At 47.9% G+C, this 12087-nt stretch overlaps 1 protein-coding gene across 2 annotated transcripts in view; it reads left to right on the forward strand.

Moving 5' to 3' along the window:
• LOC134345245 (coiled-coil domain-containing protein 170-like) overlaps positions 1–12087 on the forward strand; it is a 125045-nt gene that overhangs the window by 107982 nt on the left and 4976 nt on the right. For both annotated transcript variants that reach the window (XM_063045623.1, XM_063045613.1), the window contains exons 10-12: positions 1665–1838; positions 6831–7055; positions 7699–7935. In XM_063045623.1, the coding sequence (XP_062901693.1) occupies positions 1665–1838; positions 6831–7055; positions 7699–7935 (636 nt within the window). The remainder of the gene's footprint in view (positions 1–1664; positions 1839–6830; positions 7056–7698; positions 7936–12087) is intronic.

Genomic DNA, 12087 nt, shown 5'->3' on the forward strand with positions numbered 1-12087 from the left:
AAAACTCCAAATGTGGTCTGACCTCATCATTCTAGTCCTCTTAAAATGAAAGCTCTGACGATCTATATCCCTCCATTTCCAGCACATTCATGTGCCTGTCTAACAGCCCTTAAATGCCTCTGCCACCACCCCCAGCAGCACATTCCAAGCACCCACCAGTCTTTATGTAAAAAAACGGCCACACGCATCTCCTTTGAAATTTCCCCCTCTTAGCTTAAATGCGCGCCCTCTATTAGTCATTTCGACCCTGGGAAATAGGAACCAGCTGTCGATTCTATCTGAGCTTCTCATAGCCTTATACACCTCTATTAGGTCTCCCTTCAGTCTCTGCCTCTTCAGTGAAAGCAATCCAATTCTATCCAACCCCTCCTTATAGCTCATACCCTCTGATGCAGGCAGTGCCAGCTGTGCCTGCTTTTTGGTCAGCTACGTCGAACAGTCCATGTTCACTGGAAACGTGTCCCCAGCTTTTTCTGTGCTCAGCATGGGTGATGCTTCCTGCAGTCTCCTGCTGGGCTCATCAATTTCATCAACTTTGCCTTCAACTTCCACCCTGCCCTTAAATTTATTTGGTCCACCTTGGACACCTCTTCTCTCTCTCTCTCTGGAGGCACATTCAATAGGTTTCAATGAGATTCCCCCCCCCCCCTCATCTCTCTCTCTCCCTCCCTCCATCTCTGTTATCTTTTACAAACCTACGGGCTCTCACAGCAACCTTGACTGTACCACTTCCCACCCAGCCACTTGTGAAAACACTATTCCCTTTTCTCATTTCCTCCGTCTCCGCCGTATCTGTTCTCGGGATAGAGCTTCCCGTTCAAGAACAGCATTTTGTGTGTGGTGCTCTGGACTCCCAGCATCTGCTGAGTATCTTGTGTTTATCATCCTGGTGAACCTCTCCAAAGCCTCCACATCCTTCCTACGTGGCATCCTGCTTCCATGGCATGCATTCCAGGCACCCACCACTCTCACCTGACCCGCATATCTTTAAACTTTCCCTCCTCACCTTAAATCTATGTCCTCAAGTATTTCACATATCCACCTGAGGAAAATGAGTCTGACTATCAACTCTATCTATGCCTCTAATCATCTTAGAACCAGGTCTCCCCTCACTCTCTGCCACTACAGTGAAAATAACCCAAGTTTGTCCAACCTCTTCCTTAAGCTAAAACTCTCTAATCCACAAAATGCTGGAGGAACTCAGCAGGCCAGGGGCATCTATGAAAAAAAATACTCTACTTCTTCCCATAGATGCTTTCTGGCCTGCTGAGTTCCTCCAGTATTTTGTGTGTGTTGCTTGGATTTCCAGCATCTGCAGATTCTCTCTTGTTTGTGACTCTCTAATCCAGGCAGCAACCCGGTGAACCTCTTCGACACTATCCCCAAAGCCTCCGTGTTCTTCCAGTAATTGGGCAGCCATACAGTGTTCCAAATGTGGTCTAACCAAAGCTTTATACAGCTTCATATATGCTTAATGGTGCTACAGGGAGACTCCTGGGGTGAAGACTGAGTGATGGGAAGGAGGCTGGTGAAGTGCAGGAACACTATACCATGATTTCAGCCAGTTGGCAAGCCCGAGTTTTGCCTCTCCCTGTTGACCCTGCACCTTATTTTTGTTCTCTGTTGCCCTTGAGAATCTCTCATGTTATTTTGCTCTCTCTCAGCACACCAAATTCCTGCATGGGCTAGCCCAAGCGATGAACGTGGAGCGAGACGAGCAGATGGATGACCTGGAGGACCAGGCCGAGAAGCTGCTGGCCAGGGCTCGAGCGCTGGCAGAGATTGAGCGGGAGAGGACAGACGACAGCAACGCGTTCCTACAGAACCTGCAGCAAAAGGTCACAGTCCAACCTAGCAGCTGCCTGCTGTTTACTGTTGCTGTTGGTACAGAGAGAACGGCTTCACTATAATGATAACTCCCGAGAACCCGAGGTCACACAACTGTGCACACCTTAACCCCTTAACCCCCTAGCCCTAGTCCAAAGTCAGCAAGTGAAGCCTATTCACAGTCTGTTTCTAGTGTGTTGTTAAATCGAACCAATTTGGAATCATCTTTATCCAAGAATATGGCTTTATTTACAAAATGCTTCATCAAGTAACAATCTATTTCCATGTTTTTAGAAGGATAGTTTACAGGGAGCTTCACTGAGTGTCTGACCTCCCAGAATGGGATGGAATGGTGTAGAGGAAGCTGTGTCTCAACCCAGGAATATGGGACAGTGTAGAGGGATCTTCACTCTGTATCTGATGCTGGGAGTATGTGTTGGGACAGTGTAGAGGAAGCTTCACTCTGTGTCTCAACCCAGGAATATGGGACAGTGTAGAGAGATCTTCACTCTGTATCTGATGCTGGGAGTATGTGTTGGGACAGTGTGGATGGAGTTTCACTGAGTGTCTGACCCCAGGAATATATGATGGGGCACCGTGGAGGGATCTTCACTCTGTATCTGACCTTGGGAGTGTGTGCTGGGACAGTGTGGAGATGGCTTCACTCTGTGTCTGATCCCAGGAGTGTGTGATGGAACAATGTGGAGGGACCTTCATTGTGTGTCTAACCCCAGGAGTGTGTGTCAGGATAGTGTGGAGGGAGCTTCAGTCTGTGTCTGACCCCAGGAATATGTGATGGGGCACTGCAGAGGGATCTTCATTCTGTATCTGACCCTGGGAGTGTGTGTTTGGAGAATGTGGAGGGAGCTTCATTGTGTGTCTAACCCCAGGAGTGTGTGCCAGGATGGTGTAGAGGGAGCTTCATCTGTGTCTGACCCCGAGAATGTGTAATGGGGACAGTGAGACAGTGTGGAGGGAGCTTCATTGTGTGTCTAGCCCCAGAAGTGTGTGACAGGACAGTGTAGAGTGAGCTTCACTCTGTGTCTGATGCTGGGAGTGTGTGATGGGACAGGGCAGAAAGAGCTTCACTCTGTGTCTAAGCCAGGTCTTTCTCATTTTCGGAGTGTCTGATAGGATAATGCAGAGTGGTTTCTAATCTGTGTGTTGCCCCTGCCCCAGGAGTGTGGAGGGGACGGTGTAGAGGGAGGCTTACTCTGCAACTGAACTGGGCTGACCCTGCCGTGGGAGCAAGTGACAGGGGAGTTTAGATGGTGATTTGCTCTAAGTCAAAGCTGCACGGTTTGCTTGCTGGAAACAGTTTGTAGCTGCCTATGTCCTGGTATCAGGCACACATCACGTTGTGTATCGATGTGCAGATTGTCATCTCCTTTTCATCCTCTTGTTGACCACAGCATGAGGCAGTTTGCAGTGAAGGTGTTGTGAAAAAGCCACAATTAGGGAAAGCAGATAGACTAATCAAGCTAGGAGTTTTCTCTTTAAAACAAAGAAGGATGAAAGGTGACCTGATAGAGGTGTGCGTGATGATAAGAGGCGTTGATAGAGTGAATAGTCAGAGACCTTTTCCCAGGGTAGGAATACCTTCCGCGAGGGGGCATAGTTTTAAGATAATTAGAGGAAGGTATAGGGTGGATAAACAGAGTGAGGAGAGTGTATGGAACACCCTGCTCAGGGTGGTGGTGGAGACGTTTAAAAGACTCTCAGACAGGCACACAGATGATAGATAAGTGGAGGTCTATGTGGGAGGGAAGCGTTAGATTGATCTTAGAGTCAAAGGTTCGGCGCAACATCGTAGGCCAAAGGGCCTGTACTGTGCTGTACTGTTCTACTGTATTTTCAGAGAAAGATCCCAAACCATCAAACACCTGGGAGTCATTTAAAAGCCCGAAGTCAGGGGCACAATGTTCATGGAGGAACAAAGGCAGGGATGGCAAGGTTTGGTAATTGTTAATGATGAGCATTTTACAAATTTAGCCATGAAGAAAAAAAAGCGATAGGAAAGTTCCCTGAGTTATAGGGAAAAGTTGAATAGTTTAGGACTATATCTCCTGGAGTGTAGGAGATTGAGAGGAGATTTGATATACAAAGTTATGAGGGGTATGGATAGGGTAAGTGCAAGCAGGCTTTTTCCACTGAGGTTGGGTAAGACTAGAACCTGAGGTCATGGGTTAAGAGAGAAATGTGAAATATTTAAGAGGAACATGAGGGGACACTTAAGACCATAAGATACAGGAGCAGAATTAGGCCATTTGGCCCATCAAGTCTGCTCCACCATTTCATCATGGCTGATCCATTTTCCCTCTCATCTCCAATCTCCTATAAGACCATAAGAATCTCCTGTAAGACCATAACATCCTCACTCAGAAGGTGGTGCAGGTGTGGAACGAGCTGCCAGTGGAAGTAGTTGATGTGTGTTCAACTAGAACATTTAAGCAAGTTTGGATAAGCAGGTGAATGGGAGCGATATGAAGGGATGTGGTCCAGGTGTAGATGGATGAGACTGGGCACAGGCTGGATGGACTGAAGAGCCTGTTTCTGTCCTGTGGTGCTCTATGATTATGACTCTCATCAATTTTAGTAAATTAGTGTGCCTTTAGCAAATGCATTTAAGATGTGTTTAAGATCCAGGGAATTGAGGGATGTGGATCACATGCAGGCGGATGAAATTAGTTTAAGTTGTCTCCACAATCACGGGCTGAAGGGCCTGTATTCTATGTTCAATACATGGAACCAGGATCAGTCAGCTTCCCTCGAAGAACATTTAGGCTGAGCTGCTGGAGGTAATTAAACCCACTTTGTACAGCTTGCAGGCTTTGAACAGGTGATCTATTCACTTCGAGAGGCTGAAGCCTCTAATAAACTGTAATCTTCGCCTTTACAAGCACTTAGTTAGACTAGAACATGGAGTACTTTAAAAATAATTTTCCACGATTCTTCACTCCAATCCAAGCCTTCAAATTTGCTTCAACCTCCGTGGGGTCAGAGAGGAGTGCTGCTGACGTGAACCCATCCCCTCTCACCCACTTGCCTCGATGTTTACCAGAGAGAGGGAAAGGGCTCTGCTCTGTTAATCCATTCTCTGAGGGTTATAGCAGGTACAACAGCTGCAGGTGTGACATTTAATATGCTGTATTGACCCCAGAAGAAAAATATCACTGCATTTTTGAGTAATTGATGGGCTGAGGAAGAGCAACACAGTAAAAGGTCCCCAGGTTTGGCTTTTTGCATCCGCTTTGGTTAGGTGTATTGTTACACAAGGCTCACTGATTAGGCTAAAGCCATCGGGTTGAGGTAAATAATATGCATTAATGTTGTTATGGCTCAGATTTCACGTGCCCCCCTCCTTTGGAAAGGCGCCAAAGGTTTAAACTTGCAGAAAAACACATCAGATCGCTGCATCTCCCAGCTTAAAGTTCAACCATTCATTTAAAAGACTCATTCACATCGCTCGAGAAATTTAGATCCAGCTATGAGTCACAGAAAAAGACACACAGAAAAAGACCCACACAGACCCTCCCCAGTCCTTATGGAGGGTCTCGGCCCAAAACTTCCCTCCATAGATGCTGCCTGACCTGTTGAGTTCCTCCAGCATTTTGGGTGCATTGCTATGGAAGCACATCTGTTGGCCCCATTCGCCCACGTCAAACTCACCCACCCAAGCTAGCCCCATTTGCCTGCATTTGATATCTTTCTAGTTTAACTTGCCTTCATGATCATGGGCCGAAGGTCCTACTCCATGTCCAATGTTCCTGTCCAAATGTCATAGAGTACTAGTCTTTTGAAACATGAAGATACCTATCTCTACCTCTTTCTCCTGCAGCTTGTTCCCTGTACCTACCACCTTCTATCTGCCCTTCATGTCCCTTTTAAATCTTTCCCCTCTCTGGAACATCGAACAGCACAGTACAGGCCCCTTGACCCACTATGTGGTTGTGTAGACCTTTTAGCCTGCTTCAAGATCACTCTAATACTTCCCTTAGCTTTTGAGGGCGGATCTATTCAAAACATTGCACTGGGGGTGGGTGCTCCTACGTAGCCCTCCATTTTTTTCCCATCTAGGTACCTAGTAGTGTGAATCCTGAGGCACCTGTACCTTCTACCCGATGGCAGCAGCGAGAAAAGATCATGGCCTGGGTGGTGAGGATCTTTGATGGTGGATGCTGCTTCTCTACGGCGATGTTTCATGTAGATGTGCTCAGTGGTTGGGACGGGTTTACTCGTAATGTACTTGGCTGAGTCCACTACTGTTTGTAGGGTTTTCTGTTCAAAGGCAGTACGGGTGAGAGGGAGAGAGAGACGTCGAGAATGATAGAAAAGATAACAATTCACTTTATTTGTCACACATACATTGAAACATACAGCAAAATGTGTTGTTTGCGTCAACAGTGTGAGGATGTGCTGGGGGCAGCCCACAAGTGTTACCATGCTTCAGGTGCTGAAACAGCATGCCCGCAACTTACTAATCCAAGCCTGTATGGCTTTGGAAACTGGAGCACCCAGAGGAAACCCACGTGTCCATGGGGAGAGGTACAAACTACTTATAGACAGTGATGGGAATTGAACCCCAGATGCTGATGCTGTTAAGTGTAACAGCGAGTGCTATGCTACCAAACCCCCACCCCTGGTGTAAAGTATGGAATAGATTTGCTCTGACAAACTAATCGGGGACTGTTTGTGGGGTAACGGACGTAATTCGTGCAGTGATTTCCCTGTAGACATTAAAGGCTGTAGATACTAGAGTCTGGAGCAACACACAAAGACACTGGAGGAACTCAGCAGGTCAGGCAGCATCTGTGGACGGGAATGGACAGTCGGTGTTTCTGGCCGAGATCCTTCTGGTGTACTCAGCCCAGAAGAAGGATCTGGACCCAAAATGTAGACTGTACATTTCCCACCACAGATGCTGCTTGACCCTGAGTTCCTCCAGCACCCTTTGTGTGTCACTGCAGTGGTCCCCCTGGCTCACTCCCACCTCTCACTGACAGGTGACATCTCAGAGGGAGAGGCTGGCCAGCAGTAAGCGGCACGTCCAGCTCCTGACCGACAGACTCAGCCAGCTGGAGGGGAGGGAGCCGCCGGGCCGGGATGGGCAGGGTGGTGGGCTGGCCGAGCTGCGGAAGGACGTGGAAAGGCTGCAAGGACAGCTGGATGTGGCGAAGAGGAAGAACCGCAGCCTGAGAGAGAAGAACGAGGAAATCACAGCTCTGAAGGTAAGGGGGCAGGGGTTCCGGTGTGGAAGGGGCCTTGTGTGGGGGCATCTGGTGTGTGGAGGGGATACAGTGTGGGAGATCTTTCGTCGGAGGGATCTGGTATGGGTGCGATCTTGTGTGGGGAGATCGTGGGGTGGGGGGTCTAGTACAGGAGGGATCTGATGTGGGGGTTGGTGTTGGAGATCTGATGTGGGAATCCAGCATTGAGGGATCCAGTGTAGATTCAATAAGTGTGAGGGGATCCTGTTTAAGGAGTTGCAGAAGGGATCTACAGATCCATTTGGGAGATGGAAAACACAGATACCCATGGATACACACGTTTACACACACAGATATATGTGTACCCTCAGTTACACACATTTTCATAGATACACATTGATACATGGGCTCATCGATACACTGAGGAACACCATGCTTTCTCACATCCTGCATATTAAGATATAGATATATACATGCCACACAATGTAGCTCAGTGTGCATACATTCACATCCACGTACACGCGTGTGTAGGGGCACCTGGTGTTGGCAGTTCTCTTCAGCCGCCTTGCCCTCTCCACAACCCAATGCCTCATGGGGCAGAGGTTGTGATGGGGATGGGCATTAACTCCAGGGACTAGATTTCCAATGGTGATTCTCTCCCCAGGCAAAGAACAGGGAGCAGGACCGGACCATCCAGAGGCTTAGGGAATCGCTGGAGAAACTGGAGTCGATCAAGGATAAAGCGGCCCGCAAGGTGGTGATGCTGACTTCCGAGCTGGACCAGGCAGAGCAGGGAGCCTTGGAGAGGAGCAGCCAGGCCCAGAGCTTGAACCAGGCCCTCAGCAATGAGCTCCACTCTGCCAGGAAAGCCCTGGAGGTGGTGGCACGTAGGGAGAGGCAGGTGGGAGTTGCTACTAAACCTTAAGATAATGTTTCTGAGGCATAAGGATCCCCCATTCGTCTAACCTCCAGCGAGTACAGGCCCAGAGCCATCAACACTCCTCACACATTAACCCTTTCATTCCCAGGATCTCATAAACCTCTTCTGGTTCCTCTCCAATGCCAGCACATCCTTTTTTAGATAAAGGGGCCAAAACCGCTTACAATATTCCATGTGCAGTCTGACCGATGCTTTATAAGGGCCTCGGTGGTGGAGCTGGTGGAAGGTGATGACACATCATAATGGTAGAGTGAAGGTGCAGGAAATCTGCTGCTGAGGAGGGTCCCCGGTCATTCTGCATTCCATGCCACTGTGCCCTGACACCATTCCGTCAAGCACCGCATGCCTATGTAACCTCAGACTCCCCGCGTTAAACAGCGACACGCATAGGTATTCTCCATTAAGGGCGTCCACCTTAACATCCTGGATGTGAATCCCGAATCAGCCTCTTCACCCACTAATCGACAACCCCTTCGCTTAGGAGGGCATCATACCCAATCCAAGTGATTGCTCTCCTACTACTAAAGACTCAGCTTTACATCCTTGCTTTTATATTCTAGTCCTCTTGAAATGAATGCTAACATTGTATTTGTTTTACTCAACCTGCAGCTAACCTTTAGGGAATCTTACATGAGGATGCCCAAGTCCCTTTGCACTTCCAATTTCTGAATTTACACTCCATTTATAAAATAGTCTATGCCTTTATTCCATCTACCAAAGTTCATGACATAGAACATAGAACATAGAATGGTACAGCACAGTACAGGCCCTTCGGCCCACAATGTTGTGCCGACCCTCAAACCCTGCCTCCCATATAAGCCCCCACCTTAAATTCCTCCATATACCTGTATAATAGTCTCTTAAACTTCACTAGTGTATCTGCCTCTACCACTGACTCAGGCAGTGCATTCCACGCACCAACCACTCTCTGAGTAAAAAACCTTCCTCTAATATCCCCCTTGAACTTCCCACCCCTTACCTTAAAGCCATGTCCTCTTGTATTGAGCAGTGGTGCCCTGGAGAAGAGGCGCTGGCTATCCGCTCTATCTATTCCTCTTATTATCTTGTACACCTCTATAATGTCTCCTCTCATCCTCCTTCTCTCCAAAGAGTACAGCCCTAGCTCCCTTAATCTCTGATCATAATGCATACTCTCTAAACCAGGCAGCATCCTGGTAAATCTCCTCTGTACCCTTTCCAATGCTTCCACATCCTTCCTATAGTGAGGCAACCAGAACTGGACACAGTACTCCAAGTGTGGCCTAACCAGAGTTTTATAGAGCTGCATCATTACATCGCGACTCTTAAACTCTATCCCTCGACTTATGAAAGCTAACACCCCATAAGCTTTCTTAATTACCCTATCCACCTGTGAGGCAACTTTCAGGGATCTGTGGACATGTACCCTGAGATCCCTCTGCTCCTCCACACTACCAAGTATCTGGCCATTTACTTTGTACTCTGCCTTGGAGTTTGTCCTTCCAAGGTGTACCACCTCACACTTTTCCAGGTTGAACTCCATCTACCACTTCTCAGCCCACTCCTGCACCCTATCAATGTCTCTCTGCAATCTTTGACAATCCTCTACACTATCTACAACACCACCAACCTTTGTGTCATCTGCAAACTTGCCAACCCACCCTTCTACCCCGACATCCAGGTCGTTAATAAAAATAACGAGAAGTAGAGGTCCCAGAACAGATCCTTGTGGGACACCACTAGTCACAATCCTCCAATCCGAATGTACTCCCTTCACCACCACCCTCTGCCTTCTGCAGGCAAGCCAATTCTGAATCCACCTGGCCAAACTTCCCTGGATCCCATGCCTTCTAACTTTTTGAATAAGCCTACCGTGTGGAACCTTGTCAAATGCCTTACTAAAATCCATATAGATCACATCCACTGCACTACCCTCATCTATATGCCTGGTCACCTCCTCAAAGAACTCTATCAGGCTTGTTAGACATGATCTGCCCTTCACAAAGCCATGCTGACTGTCCCTGATCAGACCATGATTCTCTAAATGCCTATAGACCCTATCTCTAAGAATCCTTTCTAACAGCCTTCCCACCACAGATGTAAGGCTCACTGATCTATAATTACCCGGACTATCCCTACTACCTTTTTTGAATAAGGGGACAACATTCGCCTCCCTCCAATCCTCCGGTACCATTCCCGTGGACAACGAGGACATAAAGATCCTAGCCAGAGGCTCAGCAATCTCTTCTCTTGCCTCGTGGAGCAGCCTGGGGAATATTCCGTCAGGCCCCGGGGACTTATCTGTCCTAATGTATTTTAACAACTCCAACACCTCCTCTCCCTTAATATCAACATGCTCCAGAACATCAACCTCACTCATATTGTCCTCACCATCATCAAGTTCCCTCTCATTGGTGAATACCGAAGAGAAGTATTCATTGAGGACCTCGCTCACTTCCACAGCCTCCAGGCACATCTTCCCACCTTTATCTCTAATTGGTCCTACCTTCACTCCTGTCATCCTTTTTTTCTTCACATAATTGAAGAATGCCTTGGGGTTTTCCTTCACCCTACTCGCCAAGGCCGTCTCATGCCCCCTTCTTGCTCTTCTCAGCCCTTTCTTAAGCTCCTTTCTTGCTTCCCTAAATTCCTCAATAGACCCATCTGATCCTTGCTTCCTAAACCTCATGTATGCTGCCTTCTTCCACCTGACTAGATTTTCCACCTCATTTGTCACCCATGGTTCCTTCACCCTACCATTCTTTATCTTCCTCACTGGGACAAATTTATCCCTAACATCCCGCAAGAGATCTCTTAACATCGACCACATGTCCATAGTACATTTTCCTGCAAAAACATCATCCCAATTCACACCCGCAAGTTCTAGCCTTACAGCCTCATAATTTGCCTTTCCCCAATTAAAAATTTTCCTATCCCAAATGTATGACTATACACTTTGCGACACTATCCCATATTCCAATCCTTTGCCCATGAGACATTGGAGCAACACACACAAAATAATGGAGGAACTCAGCAGGCCAGGGAGTTTCTATGGAAAAGAGTAAACAGTTGATGTTTCAGGCCGAGACCCTTCATCAGGACCAGATGAAGGGTTTCAGCCCCGAACTTCGACTGTACTCTTTTCCATAGATGCTGCCTGGCTGCTGTTCCTGCGGCATTTTGTGTGTGTTGCTTTGGATTTCCAGCATCTGCAGATTTTCTCCTCTTTGTGAGATGTAGGAGCCGAGTTAGGCCACTTGGCCTTCGAGTCTGCTCCACCATTTCCAGTGTGGCTGATTTATTTTCCCTCTCAACCCCATTCTCTTGCCTTATCCCTGTAACTCATGACACCCTGACTAATCAGTAACCGATCAGTCCTTTTAAATGTACTAAATGACTTGATCTCCACAGCTGTCTGTGACAATGATTCATCACCCTCTGGCTAAAGAAATTCCTCCTCATCTCTGTTCTAAAGGGGCATCTTTCTATTCTGAGGTTGCGTCCTCTTTCGATATTCGGTAGGATTCAATGAAAATCCCCCCCTTATTCTTCTCAACTCCAGTGAGTACAGGCCCAGAGAAATTAAATGCTCCTCAGACACTATGTTACCCTTTCATTCCCACGGTCATTTCTGTGACCCTCTCCAGTGCCAGCACACCCTTTCTTAGATAGGTGGGCCAAAACTGCTCATGATACTGACCAATGCTCAGACAGCAGGGGAACAAGCCCTGCGGTCCAGCCAGCCTGTGCTGACCGTGAGGTCCATCAAAGGTTTACCAGGATGCTGCCAAGACTAGAGGCTATGAGCTATGAGCAGAGGCCGGACAAACTTTCTCTGCAACGGTGGAGGCTGAGGGGAGCTCTGAAAGGGGTATGCAAAATCATGAGGGGTATAGACAGGGTAAATGCAAGCAGGCTTTTTCCACTGAGGTTGGGTGAGACTGGAACTAGGGGTCACGGGTTAAGGGTATCAGGGGAAATGTTTAAGGGGGAACTGGGGCGGGGGGAGTTTCTTCTTTTAGAGCGTGTTGCGAGTGGAACAAGCTGCTGGCGGAAGTGGTGGTTGCAGGTTCAGTTGCAACATTGAAGAGAAGTTTGGATAAGTACATGGATGGGAGGGGTGTGGAGGGCTGT

This window comes from Mobula hypostoma, chromosome 1, assembly GCF_963921235.1.
Source record: "Mobula hypostoma chromosome 1, sMobHyp1.1, whole genome shotgun sequence".
Classification (NCBI taxonomy): Eukaryota; Metazoa; Chordata; class Chondrichthyes; order Myliobatiformes; family Myliobatidae; genus Mobula; species Mobula hypostoma.